Source organism: Camelus ferus, chromosome 12 (genome assembly GCF_009834535.1).
Source record: "Camelus ferus isolate YT-003-E chromosome 12, BCGSAC_Cfer_1.0, whole genome shotgun sequence".
NCBI classification, from domain to species: domain Eukaryota; kingdom Metazoa; phylum Chordata; class Mammalia; order Artiodactyla; family Camelidae; genus Camelus; species Camelus ferus.
The window spans coordinates 58,140,982-58,158,029 of record NC_045707.1 but is presented as its reverse complement, the minus strand read 5'-3'; the positions used below and the strand labels follow the sequence as shown (position 1 = coordinate 58,158,029).

The 17,048-nt window shown below is 33.1% G+C and overlaps 1 protein-coding gene across 6 annotated transcripts in view; it reads right to left on the bottom strand.

The window, feature by feature from the left end:
• The window catches only part of PPP1R12A (protein phosphatase 1 regulatory subunit 12A), a 129,134-nt gene that overhangs the window by 50,879 nt on the left and 61,207 nt on the right, over window positions 1–17,048 (bottom strand). For all 6 annotated transcript variants that reach the window (XM_014554548.2, XM_032493709.1, XM_032493710.1 and 3 more), the window contains exons 4-5: window positions 9,115–9,274; window positions 5,189–5,333 (exon numbers count right to left, since the gene is read on the bottom strand). In XM_014554548.2, coding sequence (XP_014410034.1) covers window positions 5,189–5,333; window positions 9,115–9,274 — 305 coding nt within the window. The remainder of the gene's footprint in view (window positions 1–5,188; window positions 5,334–9,114; window positions 9,275–17,048) is intronic.

Genomic DNA, 17,048 nt, shown 5'->3' with positions numbered 1-17,048 from the left:
TTTTGCTTATCTATTCATCAGCTGATGGACATTTGATCTTGTTTTCTGCTTTTTTAGTATATAATCAATAATACTGCTATGAACACTTGTGTACAAGTTTTTGTGTGAACATCTATTTTAATTTTCTTGGGTATATAGCTATGAGTTGAATTACTAGGTCATGTGGCAACTCCAAGTTTAACCTTTAAAGGCCTTATTTCTTTTTTATCCCCATAAAATTAATTAAATTCTTAGTAGAGTAATAAAAATATGTATTTCTAAACTGTTTCATGTTCAGTCACCCACAGGTATGACTTAGTTTCAAAAATTAGTCCAGATGAACATGTCAATCTATTTTTATTCATTGTGGAAAACAAAATTTCAGAGAGCTGCTGACCAAACATAGTATTTTTTTCTGCTGCCTGCTTAGTCCTTATAATAACCTTACTGGTACAAGTTTCCAGAATGCCAAAAGGTTCATTATTTAAAATATATTCTACCTTATATGTCTGCCAGTATGTGACCCTTTTCAGAAAAATTTAAGCTTTTTTTCAACTAGAAAACATATTCTGAGAGGAAACTCAAATTTCTTTCATAACTGAAGTCCAATATCCACAACAAAGTCAGATGGGTAGATAATGACTTCCAAAATCACACAAATCCTTCCATTTAAAACCAAACAAAACTAGAAACCTCCATTCTATACCAACATCAGGATGTTGACATTTACTTGGAAAGCAGTTACACTTCCCAACACTATAAAATGAAATATAAGCTACTCAAATCTGAGCTAGTTTTTCCATTGTCTGTTTATGAAGTAAAAGCTATGATCTGTGAAACATATCTCAAAAGTACATAAAAAGTCACTTTATCAAGATAGGAGAATGTGTGTATTTAAAATTTGTAAGATCCAAAACCACTTTTATACCTGCTTTTTCTTGTTAGAAAGTCTTCCCAGTAGGAATTTAAAAGGCAATCTTAGCCTTTTCTACTCAGTCTAAGAGAAAAAGTTTTAGCTTTAAGAAACCTTTTTTCCCATTTCAATCTTGAGTATTAAATGCTAAGAACTACATTCCTGAGGAATAAATAGCTCTGAAACAAAATAACTGGCTCAAAATGTGAAGGTGCCCTTTAGATTAGCAATATATGTTAATCCTTGCTATATCATAGCCTTTTTGTATAATTTACTCTATAATGCTACACATGCTACACTTGTTAAGAAAACTGTGTTCAAAATCACGTGGAAGTAACTCACTGGCTTCTTTCTAAGCATTATTTTAAGCATTAGCCAATCCTTCTCATCAATGAAATTTTGTACCTTGAAAATTTTGTTGACTTGTAATTAAATTTTAGCAGCAGTTAAATGCAGTGGTTATTTTTAGTAACCAAGAAATTTTCCTTTATAAGGATAAGAAATTGGACCACCTTACTAACCTTTCTTTTCACTTTCTCCCCTGATAAATGAGTCTACTTTGTAAATAGCAGCTGACAGAGAATAAAAACTAGAGTAAAATGTAGGTTATAAACAGAGAAAAGTTTCTAATTCAAAGAAGCATATCTATCAAGTGAACTCAGCAACTTAACCATATTCTTTAAATAATCTACACAACAGTTATGAAGTCAACCAATTGTAAAGTCATAAACATTACCTGATCCTTAACTACTATAGGGCAACTATGCTTCACTAAATGGGGTACAAACACAGTACAGCACATAAGCAGAGTCACATAAAGCAACCAGGAAACAACTGAGGAGGACACAATGCTCAAGGAGGTATGCAAAATTAAGAACTCTATCAACAAGAAAACTATCTTTTAAAAAATTGCTGCTTAAAAAAAATCAGTTCAATGTATCTATAAATTACCAGAGCCACACTAGAGCCCCTGTTTACATCTAACCTCATAGTCTCTTCATTCTTTTTTCCTCACTTATTCTAACTGAATTGCTTTTGCAGGTATGATCTCTCGTCACCTTCACAACAGCCAGTCAGGTAGTCAGGACAAACATTACTATGATTCACACAATACATACGAGGAAACCCAGGCTTTGGGTATATGGTCTTTGCCTAAGGTCATGCAGGTAATGAAGGGAAAGTGGGAGTAGAATTTAGGTCTCCAATGTTCCAGTGTCCTTATAGAAAATAAGAATAAGCTCAGAATCAGGGGGAAAACCTTTGTGTCCATCAATAGCAGAAGCAGTTCTGTTATTAATTTAAATCTTTATAATGACAGCTATCAAGCTAAAAAGTTTGCTTGATAGCTGTGTTAAGAGAAATTCCAACTAGAGAAATACTTTAATTCATATTTTAAAAGAGACAATATTTGGGTACATTCCAGTAAAACAATTCTTTTAATAAATTAGGGAAGCAAAACAAATATTCTAATATGTAAAATTTGTATCACATAATTTATAAGAATGAATTAAATCATAGCAAATGTATTTTTAGTCTGCGATTAAGTTAAAGAAATGAAACCAAATTCTCTGAATATTTACTTTCAAAACATTTTCCCCACTCATGTAGACTTTCAAGTTTTCCCTAGTATGATTGGTTTTATTTTGTATATTATACATTTCCCCAACTTACATTTTCTATTAGTAAAGAATTCATGTAAACGTTCTGAGGTGACTTAAGTATATTTCTTTGTATTTAAAAAAATTTAGAAAAATTTTCAATGTGTAAGTTCTGAAGAAGGTATCAAATGACAAGATAAATTCATACAGGCAGGCTTAAACAAGTAAGATTAATTTGCTTTGATTGAACATGAAGCATGCCATATAATTTTAAAATGTTGCCAATGAAAACTGAGATTGCCTAGCTCACGTAGGCAAAATCATAAATTTAAAATTTTTTAAATTAAGGAAAAAGTCTTATAAAAATAGCTTCCATTACTATAGAATACAGTTCTCAAGAAAAAACAAAAGCAAAAAAAAAAAAAAAACCAAAAAACCTCAAACCAAACCAACAAACAAAAAACCTTCCTTGTATTTGGGTTTATTTATGACACAACGGCCTTTAAGAATGCTATACACATATGTAGCTCCTCAGTATTAAAAGATATCCTTAATATCTTGATATTTTTAAAAGAAAAACAGTATTTTGATAAAAATTTAAAAATAATATTTTTACAACTTGTGAGTTAATATCTGAAAAAATAAAACACATAAGAAATTAAAAAACAAAAGGTTTCAGTGGAATTTACAGAATAAAAAGAATAATTATTAGGGCTTTAGGAAAACAACTTTATTTTTCTAATCATATTCTCAAATCTGCAAAACTCAGCTAACAACTGCATATGGTTGTTAAAAGTTGAAAACTGTAACATGAGGCACAATTAGAAACACTCACTGAAATACTGAAATGAGGGGATAAGATATCAAAATTTAGGGCAATACAAGGAACTACTACTATAATAATATAAGAACTAAAGGAGATAAAGCAAAAGGAATTTATAAGCAGTCTTTCTCTTAAAGCAAAACTATGATAAATTGTATGGCATAAGAATCAGATAATAATAGAACAGATGGAAAATAAATTACTCATACATACTATATATTTTGTACATTTCACTAGCATAATGTAACATGCTTACATTAGGAAGTAACATAATCTCTATGGAAAACCATTTCAATTAATAAGCTTCTCTCTTCTCCTTATCTGGAGACCACTATCACTGAATGAACCAATCAACTCTGCCCACGTCAATGGACAAGTGGCCTTTAAGGGGCACTATTTGGGAGAGAGACAGGAATGTAGAACAGAGACCAGAAAGTAACAGGTATCCACTAATTTCTTCAGAAAAATCCCAACTGCTAAGAGAATTTCTACGTGGAAAGAGAGGGATGATGAATTAAGCTAAAATTAGCTGGGTTTTTACATAAACTTAAATAGTATACTTATTTGTCTTTTAATGCTGATTAAAAACAGAATACTGTTAAAATAAGAGAAAACCTATACTTACAGATGGACCATTCTCAAATATTTCATCTTGACTTCCTATGATTTTTCTTGCCTGTACATTTCTTATATAAAATACATTTATAAATACATACATAAAATACCCAGAAAGAGGAAAGTAATTCAGAGGGCTTCTTTATCTCTTTATGTCAGCAACTAGGATATGAATTTATACCACTACCCTCAAACTCCAGCCACTTACCCTTGAGCAAACCTTGGGCATATGGTAAATCATAATTGCTCTCTTCCCTTTGGAGATTCCCAATTAGAAACTGCAGTCACCAGAGTAACCAGCACCAGTACCCACATTAATGAGTATAAGGGAATTAGATGGCCTCATCTGAATAAAGATGAGAACATTTTAGGAACCTTTGCTAAGTAATCTACTATATTATACTATGAAATGCAATATATAAGGGCTATTTGTAGGAGTTAAGGGTAATTAAGCTCACTAGAGGAGACATGTTTTGAGCTCTGACACTGTTGGTAGGTGATTCTGATCATCTACCAACATGGAGTGAGAGGGAACTAAGGAATATTGGTGACAATGGTAACTAACCAATGGTACACGAAAGGGAGCAGAGAAGAAAAATCTAATAAAAAATGTGATAACCTGAATCTGTTCATGATTTTGCAAAAAACACTTAAATGATATTCGCTCCCTCCTTCCCTCTACCCAACTACTGGGTGATATTAAGTAAGTTACCTCTCTAAACTGTTTTCTCATCTGCAAAACTATGAGTCTAGATGCTGAATCTCAATGATCCTATCTGGCATAAAACTTGATGGTTTTTACTATTCTCACCTGTTGTAAGACCCCCCACTATCCAGGTCACTTAAAAAACTACTATAAGCAAGCTAATAAGACTATCAGCTAAAGAGAAAGAGAAACAGACTTCTATATGTGTGCCAACTCATAATAAATATGATGAGAGAAAACATTCACATAGAAATGCAAAATTTTCTTAATTTATGACTTTCTAAGAATACAGTATCAATGGAAACACCCAAATCTACTCTACATGTATGGTAATATGATTACTGAAGGGGTAATGCTTCTTTTCTTTGCAGAACAGGGTCAAATCACCTCATAAGTAGCTGAAAAAGTCATACTTATAAAAATGAATAAATGATTGACAAAACGTTGTTTTGTACAGTTAACAAAACTGAATACAATCATGTAATTTATATTCTTATAACTTTTTTTAGATTAAAACTACATTTCTAAAATAAAAATACATTTAAAAGGCCTACCACTTTGTTGACCATCTCCATATCACACAGATTGTCCACTAAAATTCGACATGCTTCTTCTTTACCCCAATGAGCTGCAGCATGAAGAGGTGTCCAGCCATCATAATCTTTAATATTAACATCATATCCTGCCTGTATTAAAAGTCTAAAGAAATTATAGTGAATTAGATAATTATTAAAATCTAGAGGTGAGTGAATATAATTAACAGCTTTACACCATGCGAGTTAACAAAAATTAACAATATATTTATTTTCATAGTTCAAAATCCCTCCTCCCCTTAATGGATTAACTAGGGCAAAAAAAAAAAAAAAAAATCTCAGAAAACACTAGCACAGAGGATCTTGAGTTACTTCCATAATAATGCATTCAGTTTTAAGTAATTCCTAATGACTGAGCCTTACAGTTTGGCATGACATTGCTTAAATCTTGTTAATATGCTTCTGATTGAAACTTTCACAAGACTGTAATTTTTCAAAATTATTGGATCAATTTGTATGCTAAGCTGATTTTTTTTTTAATTGTAGGGAATGTCTTCAGGAGTCCATATGATACATCATCTCAGGCTGAATGTGTTCTAAAAATACACTGGGATCAAACAAACTTATTTGTAGTATTTTTGTTGCCTTGTAGTTAAGGAACTGTTTCTGAATGCCTTCATGAACCTTTATGATATACCATGGGAAATGTTCATAGGAAAATGACAATCTGACTGTTAGGAACATAACAAAGCAAAACAAATATTCCAAAGGGTCAGATCTACTTTTTTTGCAGCAATAGAAAGCAAATATTCTAATCATCAATAAAGCCAGAAAACAGGAATATATTTTAATACAATGCAAAGAACTGCATAAATATTAGTATTCCCTTCTAACTGTATACTGACATTGACCTTTATTTTATTTACAAATTAAGCTCACAGAGAGCAAAGAAAGGGTCTATAAATTGTATATAGTACAGCCCCACACACAAAGGTGAACACTAAATACTTTGTAACTCAAATCTGGTTGACCTTTACTTTACTTTCCAAGATGTCGACCTTGAGAAGGGCTTCTTTTTACCTATAGGAGGTGTAGTGGTACCTAATATATAACCATTTATTTATGTTTCAAGAATTGATCCCCTATTTCCTAACAATATCCAAAGGAGATGCTTCTAATTCAAGCTCCAAGTGGAACCATCTGAAGAACTTGCTAAAAAAAAAAAATCCTCATCTCCACCTCAGTCCCACTGAATTAATCAGCATACTGGGAAATGCGTCCTATCAATTTGTATTTTTAATAAATCCCCCATGTGATCTCATATCACTGCCTATCACCTGCCTGGAGACCAATATTCAAGAGCCACCAATCAAAAGAACAGGCTGAAGTCCAGAGATTTAAGTTAAAAAAAAAAAGGCCAATAACATATACATTACAAGGTACTTTATTAATGGAGACAGAAATAATACTGGATCATAAGGTAATAAAAACATACCCTCATTAGGAAATATGAACTATAATAATGTTAAATATCTTAAGTGATAAAAAATTGTTAAGTACTTGGGGGTCTGTATGGAGAGAAAGGTAGACGTAATTCCACCCTCCCCACAAATCTAAGGCTCTCTATATGCCAGGCCATGCAAGGATACCCAAAAAAATAAGACAGTACTTATTATATTCAAGAAAACTTCTAACAGAGGACAGAAATCAAGTGAAACAACCAACCCTCAGAGAGGTTCTGTGATGACGATGCAATGGGACTACTGCTGAAAAGCATAAAAATCAACTGAAAGGGGTCGTGTGTATCTGGTGGGGAGGGTGTAAGTGGGGAGAAGGTTATATTTGAAACAGATCTCTTCTATTTATTGTGATTTCATGTTTTCTTTCCTAAGTAATATATTCTCAAGTTTCAAAAATAAAAAAGAATAAGTGGTTATATAAGGAAGTCACTCCCACTGCTGACTTAAGCCAACCACTTTCTCCTCCCCATAGTTACTTCTGGTTAGATCCTTACAGAGAGATTTTATGTATATATAAGCAAATACAATTTAAATTTTTAAAAAATTAGCACAAATGAGGCATACTTCTGTCCTTCATTTGTTTGATACTTAATAATACATCTAGTGCTCTTTCCATATCTATATGTAGTGTTTTAATTGCTAGAGTATTCCAGTGAAAGGATGTATCATAATTTATTCAACGATTTCCTACTCCTATTATAAACAATGCTGCTAGCACATACCTTATTTCCTACGTGACTAAGACTATCTGTAAAAAAAAAAAATTCCTAGAGGTAGTGCTGCTAAGCCAAAAACTGTTTCTTTGATAAAATTTGCTTAACAGTCAATTACACTTCCACCAGTAAAGTAAGAGAGTGCCTTTCCTAACCTTGTTGTCAATAGTGTGCAAACATTTTGATCTTTGCCAATATGATAAATGAAAAGTGGTAATTCATTTTAGCTTTATGTGCACTTGTTATGAATGAGATTGAGCATTTTTTTCCCCATAGGCTTAAGAGCCTTGAACCAAGTCAAAGGATCGAAAGAAGTCTCCAAGTTGAAGAGATGGTGAATGAAAGTATCTAGACAGAAACAGGAGGAGGCACAAAGGCATCTGACAGAAATTCAAGTAGTTATACAAAGCTGGGATCATTCATACCTGAAAAGTAATGGTAGCAGCTTAGCTTGAAAGAAGAACCAGTGGCCAGATGACTAATGGTCTTAAGTGCTAAAATGAGGAGTTTAAAATTTAATCCCAATTCCCACTGAGAATCTTAATAAAGGATTTTAAGAGCCTGGACAACTGAATTACAAAGACTATTTTGAAGCAGCCTAGAAATTTATTTTATAGTGCAATCCAATACTCTTAATAAATGTTTATAAAAACAAGAGTTTTAAGAAACAATATTTACCTTTACCATATGCAATATTCCTTGATATTTTCAATTCTTTTTTTTAAAAAATGCTGTTGGCAACTCAGTTCATTCATGACCCGCTAATGGATTCAAAGTTTGAAAAGTTTTTAATTAGAGAGAAACAGATGGGGGACAAGGAAACTAATTAAAAGCTAACTGTACTATTTTAGGAGAAGGCTTAAGTTATTAAAGTGAGTAGGGTTTGAAAGAAGAGGAAACTTGGAATAACTGACACACTTAAACTTATTCACTGTTTTTTGCTGAGGAGAGAGAATAAGAACAGACTGACATTAGAAGGCCAAGTGGAACAAAAGCTACATAAAGGGTGCAGGAGATTTTGCTGAGGGCCAGTCTTACCTGAATTCATACACACGTAACAAAAGTTATGCACTGAATCATGTTTTCATATAGTTGCCAACACCTTTGCATTGCATTTCATAAGTAAAAACCAAAACAGAAATTTAATGTGACACAAGGGAGCCTTGTTCTAAGGACATTTGCCGATCAGTATATAGCCCTATATAGTAGTCTAAGGTGCTTATGCTTTGATATTTAATATTATGCCAACAGCGCTATGAATTCCAGTGTTCATGTACTGAAAACCTAAAAAAATTTTAGATAAACTACATTAAATAAATAGTCAGTAGGAATCAAGTTCTCAGAATTTGATGATATGTTTAAATACAACATTGTTCTCAGTCTCAGTAACCAGAGCTAACCCATGTGGGAACCTCAAAATGACTAATAATTTACTAGGCCAGAAGGTAACATAAAATAGTTGTCTGACACTTAAATTTAATGTATTGGAAAATTGCAATGGAAGACAGTAACAGTAGAATAATCAAAACTTGAGAGTGAAAGAAAGAACTTCAGAAACAAAGCAATAATATTCAAGATAGTTCTCTTTCTCCTGGTAAACAGACATGAATTAACTTTCATAAGCTATTTCAAAATGTTTGCAGGTATCTTAAGGAAAGGAGCAATGAAATGAAGAAATCAAAGCAGAAAAGTTACTGTGAGAAACCATACTTACTTTAAAACTTCTGTATAGCCTTTAGCAGCTGCAACGTGGAGTGCTGTACCTCCAGATTTCGCATGCCGGACATCATTTATATGACCACTGTTTAGCCACTGTCTTGCATCTCTAAGCATTATCCGTTCTTCTTCCTTTCGAGCTGCTTCTATATCGACCCCTGATAAAATAAAAATAATTGTTTTAATTTTTTTCTCTATAGAAAGTGTTTTTGTTTGGAAACAAAACTACCCCAAACATTTCAAGTTTAAATGAAAGTTAAAAGCAAAATTTTATTTTTGAAAAATCGGCTGCTTGGAACAAGCTGCTTAAATAAAGAACTGTGGGAATACTGTAGGTATTTTACTAGCATTCTCTGACTATTTAATTTTTGTCCCACAATAAATATTATTTTGGCTTTCTTTTTACCTTTTTTCTTATTCTGTTTTTAAAAATTTGAATATTTCCCAAGGTATATTATCCTTTAGTCTAAAAAAAAAAAGTTTGCTTCTTTTTTTAAAAAAACAATCATGTAGTTAAGTCTCAAATTTCTATCCATTGCATTCACCAGTTCTCTGAACTTTAACCTAGAAGGTACAAATATTTATTGAACACTTCAACTTGGAGGTTCTGTCTTCATCTAAAATGTTACAGACCTTACTTAAAACAGATCATTTTTCTACCAAAGCTTCTTTCCTTTTCCAACACAGTACACTGTTCATACCATCAGTATCAGTTTTATGATTGTTATGTAGATGTTTATTCATTTAAAAGCATTAAGCACTGTGCTAGGTTGAGGTGGTAAGAGTGGGGAGAATTCAAAAAGAAACAGGGCGTTCAAGGAGCTCAACATCCTGAGAAAAAAATTAAAACAGAAAAAATAATCCTGAAATTCCTGAGTGATCTCCTGTTATCTTACAGCTTCAATTGCTGGCTATTTAATAATAGCACACAGCACAATGCATTTACAATCTGTCTTACTCCAGAAGACAATGAGTTTACTAAAAAGATCAAGACTTTTTTTTTATCTTGTATCCCCATCACCTGGATGAGTACCTGATACAAAGTAAAACAGATCACTAAATGTTTACTAAATAAATGATGAATGCATAAATGAGTAAAAAATAATTGTACACATAGTACAACTCCTGAGCTAAGATCTCTCTTGCAATTCATATCCACATATCCAACTGTCTGGTCAGAATTTTTCATTCATTCACTCATTCACTCATTCATTCATTCAATATGTACTGAGTGTCTACTCCATGTCAGGTACTTTATTAGGTGCTATGCATATAGAAGTGAACTTATTATATGGCAGAAGATGGTACATCTGTGAAGGAAAAAAAGCAGGGTAAAGGTACAGAGGGTAATGAGAAAGAATTTACATAGGCTGGTAAAGAATAGTCTCTGATAAGGTGACATTACAGCAAAAAATAAATGGACAAGCATACCACACATAATCTTGGAGAATACTCCAGAGGGAAGTACCAAAGATCTTTCTAGACTTACAATGGAGTTTCATTCCAACAAATCCACTGCAAGTTAAAAATATCCTAGATCAGAACTGCATATAATACACTGAATCTATGCAACATCATAATGTAGCCTAGCCTAATTTAAAGATGCTCAGAATACTTATATTAGCCTAAAGTTGGGCAAAATCACCTAATACAAAGCCTATTTTATAATAACATGCTGAATATCTCATGTAATTTATTAAATACTGTACTGAAAGTGAAAAGCAGAATGGTTGTATGAGTACAGAATAGATGTTTAAGTGTATCAGTTCAGTTGTTAACCCCTCAATCATGTGACTAGGAGCTGCTGCTCGATGTTGCCGACCAGCATCACTAGAGAGTATTGTGTTGCATATCATTAGCCCAGAAAAAGACTAAAATTCACAATCTGAAGTACGGTTTCTACTGACTTCATACTGCTTTCATGTCATCATAAAGTTGAAAAATCATAAGTTGAACCACTGTAAATCAGGGACTGTCTGTGGTAAGAGGTAGAAGCCTGCTTGGAATGCTCTGTTTAGAAGACTGGGATGACTACAGAGCAGTGAGGACAATGAGCAGAGTGACACCACCTGACAATTTAAGAGGATCACTTAAACTGACAAATTAAGAGTAGAAACTGAGGTATCAACTGGGAGGCCATTACAGTAACTCAGGCAAGAGATGACAGTAACTTGAACCAGGTTAGTAGGAGTAAAGGTAGTAGAGAGGCTCAATTCTGGATTCTTCAAGGCACACCAACAGAATCTGCTGTTGGTTTGGACGTCAGAAGTCAAGGATGACTCAAAGGTTTTTAGCCTGAGCAATTGGAATAATTAAAATTTCAGTTTCAGAAATGTAAAGTTTGAGATGCACTAACAGACATCTAATTGGAGATATCAAGTAGTCAGTTGGATATCTGAGCCTGGAGAACAGAGAAGAGATCAAAACTAGGGAAGTAATATAATATAATAATAAAATAATACACCATGGTCACCTCAAACTCAATGCTAAAATAGTAACTCAATTTTCCCTAGCCAATCTGCTTGCTACCCATCTTTTATTTCCTATATTAGGTACCACTACTCACTTAGCAACCTGGAAGTGATCCCCGGTCCCCATCCAATTAGTTATCAAGATTTTGAGTTGCCATCTCCTAGACTGTCTTCTTGATGGTGCCTTATCACCATCTTAGTTCATGTCTTATGTCTCACATTCTGACTGGCCCTAACTCATTCTCCTCAGTCCCTTCTGAGTCACTCCCCGCATCACTGCCGGACTGGTTTTTCTGTGTCAAAATACAATCATCTCTCTTTTCTACGTAAGTTTGTCAATGATCACTCACCTCCTATCAGACAAAGCTCAAGCTCTTTAGTGTAGTAGACAAAGCCTTTTATGATTTGGTCTCAATGCATTTTTAATCTCTAATCTTCCTCCTCTATCATCACCCAGTGTTCTAACCATCTAGATCTTCACATAGGTCAAGTACAACATGTGTCTGTGCTGGTGTGCAAGCTATTATCCTCTACCTGGATTACAGCCTTATCTTGCCTGCTTAGCAAACTACCATTTTTTCAAGACATAACTAAACTGGTTCAATTTAAGCTCAACCTCAAAAACGTAGGCCATAACTGAAAGGTATTTTTAAAATCCCAGGATTACATAAGTACAGGTAAAGTCATCTTCAAACTAGAGATCTTATTACCACATTTGAAAGAAACTCACATAAGATTTTCCAAATAGACTATAAAAACAATCAATTATATACCCTATATATGTAATTAACAAAACATATCATAATCCTTGTTTACGAAGTATCACCATTTCTATAATAAAGCATTTTACATATATATAAATTTCCCATCAAAGGATAATCAGCAATCTTAAGATGCTTTCTATTGTTATTCATAAAAGAAATTATAAAGCTGTCACAGTAATACATTAAGAATATTCTACTAAATGACTTCTCAGATGAATTTATTTTATTTTCTTATGCTTTTTTTTTACTGTCTTTTAAAACATGAACCTCTTTATTATCAATCCCTTTGTCTTTACTATCTTAAACATTCTGACTTTTATTGTCTTTTATTATTTTGAATTTCCTCTGGACTTGAAATAAAAAAGATACCTACTTCTTACTTCGTCTAATTTCATGTTATCTTTATCTAATTACAAAGCAATTACCCTCTTTTGCCACCAAGTTGTGCTTTTATATGAATTATATATAAAAACAAAACAACTCAGGTTTAAAATTGAAGTATTATAGGAAGGGAAACTTCTAATGTTTAAGAAAATCCAGTTAGGGAAAAAAAACAACATTCTTCTCTTGTTCTTAATATTTAAAAAAAAATACCACTGATCAGACCCTGCTTATTAGTTCATTAAAAAATTTTTTAACCTCATTGTACTGTATGTTACAATACTTGTTTCCTAATTCCAGTGCTTTAACTAGGCTTGTAACCATGAGAAAGGCATAACTTATTTAAACATCAATATAACAGGTTAAGAATATAGGCCTGAACCTAGACTGTTGTGTTTCAATCCCTGATTTGCCACTTGCTAGTTCTATTATCTTGGGCAAGACACTTAATTTATGCTAATAGTGTTTCTTTATTTGTAAGATAGGGGTAATGAAAGTCCTTACCGGCAATTCTGTTGTGAGGATTAATTTAATTAATATACATGAAGTGCTTAGGTCAGGAGTAAAGCACCAAAGTGTTATCACTAAGCAGTTCTAAAAGTCTTCATGATTCTGCTTCTCTTTTCTTGCTTTATATTCTGATAGAAGAAGATTTCATAATGCAACAAGATTTTTAACTCATCCTTAATCCACCTACTATAACTGCAAGGTTTTTAAACAATGAAATTAACAGATATTGAAACTATATCGGGTATGATATAATAAAGTGATTAGACTATTTAAACTGTCACTGCTATTGAAAAACAGCAAAAGTTAGCTTGAAATGCAGCCAATTCTCTTAGGTAAGAAAAAGTAAAATCAAATTGAAATTTGGTTACCTAAAAGACATAAAAATTTACTTGTGTCCCAAGCTAAAAAAAGAAAATTACATTAAAACATAAATTAAAAATACTTTCAGCTACTATTCAATCATTACTACTCTCAGGGGCAATTTACTTAAGCATAACTAGTTGTTAACCAAATATATCAAAAAAAGAAATAAGAGCCAAAAGAATGATTAAATTTTTTTAAAATAGTAAATAAAAACTTTCATACCAGGATAAAGAATTTGAGAAATCTTATCACCACTAGAGATACATTTAGGGTGCTCCTTTTATGATTATTAACATCTGTTAGAGATGTCCTTATCTTTTGTTTCTCTGGAATAAAGTTATGCTATATAAATTCATGTATTTCCATTATATGAATAAAGTGAACATTGTGAAATACTTTCTAGAAGACATTCTTAATAAAATACAATATGGTACAGTAATGAAGAGTGTGGGCTCAAGGTATCTGTTAAGCTGTTTGGGAATGAACTACAGCACCATGTTCTACCTGCATGACCTTGGGCAAATGACTGAGCCTCAATTTCTCATCTGTAAAATGTGGTAATAGTAGCATTAACCTCTTAGAATTGCTGTGAGGATGAAATGAGATAATGCATGTAAAGCCTTTTGCTCAATGTCTGGCATGAAATCAGCATTTAATAAGAGTCAGCTACTATTTTTAGTATTAGCTCTCCACTTTTCAGTTTCAGGGCCATCTTATATACTATTTCCCAGAATTCTCTCTCATCTATTATTCTCCCTGAGAATAATACATCTACATTTTTCATCCTGACATCTCTTAAGTTCCAACAGCGCACTAACACTATCATCTAGGTGTGCTTTACCGCCACAAACTCAATATATCCCCAAACAAATTCATGCACTCTCTAAATCTGCTTTCCTGCTTTGACCCCCATTTTCCCAATCATCATCTCTTAAACTCGAAACTTTAGGAGGCAAGTTAGCCAGCCTTAATTCTTCCTTCATCTCCATGTTCAATTCTTCATCAAACTGTTTTAATTTTACCTTAATATTTTCTCAAAACAACCCTGGCTCTTTCCACCTCAAACGTAATCATTTTGGCCCTTATCATCTTTCACCTGGAGTAATGGAAGAGCCTTCTTCAAGGAAGATAACGTGTTGTTATGTCCCATTCTAATTCATTTTCCAGATAACCATCAACTTTATTACTAAAAACCAAATCCAATCAGGTAAATTTCCTGCTTGGGGATTTTTGTTGCATCTGGCTATGCCTACAAAATAGACGTCTACCATCTGGTTCCAGCCTAATCTTTTCAGGCCTCAACCTTTCTGACCAATTCCATTCTGACTTTCTGATGAATTCTCGATTGTCTGTGTCTCCAATTCCTTTTCCTTGCACGTGTTGATACCCCTGCCTGACATACTTTTTCTGTCCACCACCTCCCCTCTCTGCCAAGCAAACTCCCTCTCAAATGTCATCACTCTCAAACCCTTCCTGACTATTGCAAGCAGTTAGTCATAGCCTTTTCTGTTCTCCCACTTCATTCTGTTCTTATCTATATTTTAGCACATAGCATCCTGCATTGTGAAGCTCTCTTTATATATCTGCCACTTCTACTACACTGTGACATCTTTAAGAACAAAGATTGTCTTACTCTTTAAAAAAATTTTTAATACCCAGCACTCAGAACACATGCTAGCACATTAATCAATACTGAATGAATCACTAAAACTAAAATCAGCCTTGCTAACAGTTTCCTTTATAAATAAGGAAACCAAAGGCAAGAAGTTTTCAGTACATCTCCATGCCTCTTCTAACTCATAATAATTGCTAACTAATATTAAACAATATAAAAAGATCTATTTTTAACCACTGTTCAAAATGAAATTGTTAGCTATCTATCTGGGCACTCATCAGAGAAAGATGGGCCGACAGTGTAGTCTTTTCTAGGTTGTGATACTTTATATCCACTCTTCTAATCTTGAAGATGCCATTACTCCAAAACCACCTGTGTGGAACATAGCTTTTAAAAGCTCTTCTGTGTATTTATCCAACCTCCAGTTTATGACTACTTTTCTGATATGTGCCCTGTTTCTCCCAGGCTCCAGGTATCTTCAGCCTCTTGTTACAATGCCTCAATTCTATTTAGGCATTAAATATTTTCTCAATTTTAGTGCCTAAGATTTTTTTTTTTTAAACTGGGTAGTCATGAATTTTCCTAATCTCAAGGAATAAAAATCTCTTTTCAAGGGTCTGACTTAGCTCCTACTTCTTTGCTTTTATTTCCTGAGCCACACTTCAGCAAAAATCAACCATTTAAACCAGTATTCCATACCTTCCCTTTATCTTTTAACCTTAGTAAAACAAAGTTCTCCTCTGATAATACTCATTTAATCATTGCCTAGACATAACACAGCAGAAATCACACACAGTAATTCATTTGTATGTATTTTTAAATTTTTAAAATTAAAGTAAAATACATGTAACATAAAATTTATAATCTTAATAACCATTTTGAAGTATACAGTTCAGTAGTGTTAAGTAAACTTACATTGTTGTACAATCTCCAGAACTATTTTCATCTTGCACGACTGAAATGTTATACTAATTAAACAACAAATCCCCATTCCCACCTCCTCCCAGCTCCTAACAACCACCACTCCACTTTCTCTATGGTTTTGACCACTTGAGGTACCTCATATAAGTGGAATCATATAGTACTTTGTCTTTTGTGACTGGCTTATTCTCACACAGCATGATGTCCTTAAGGTTCATTCAAGCTGTAGCATGTGTCAGAATTTTCTTCTTAATGCTGAACACTGTAAGTATGTATCACTTTTTGTTTATTCATTCATACACTGATGGACATTTAGTTTTCTTCTATCTTTTGATTATTATGAATAATGCTGTTATAAACATGGGTGTACAAAAATCTCTTTGAAACCTTCCTTTTAATTCTTTGGGTATATGCCCAGAAGAGGAATTGCTGGATTATACAGCTTTATCTATATATTTATCAAGACATAAATTTGGGAGATGTCAATTTATAGAAGAGGAGTGATTACTTATGGGTAGAATTTCTTTTAGGAGTGATGAGTGTTCTAAAACTGACTGTAATGTAATGGTTGAACAACTCTCCAAATTTACTAAAAACCACTGAATTGTATACTGTAAATAATGCATAAATTATATATCAATAGAATAACACTCCAGCTTGTACCTCTCTCTACTCACATATTCAATTGCTTGGATATCTACCAGGCAAAACAAGCTTATAACGTCTAAAAAATGAACCCTTGAACTTTCCTTACAAAATGTACTTTCCCCATAATAGCCACATCTCCCTTAGAAACTTCACCCATCCAGCTGCTCAGACCAAAAATCTCAGAATCTTCCCTGCCTTCCTCTTTCTTATATAACCTACATTTAATCAAGAAATAATCTCCCTGGCCAAACTTTCAAAA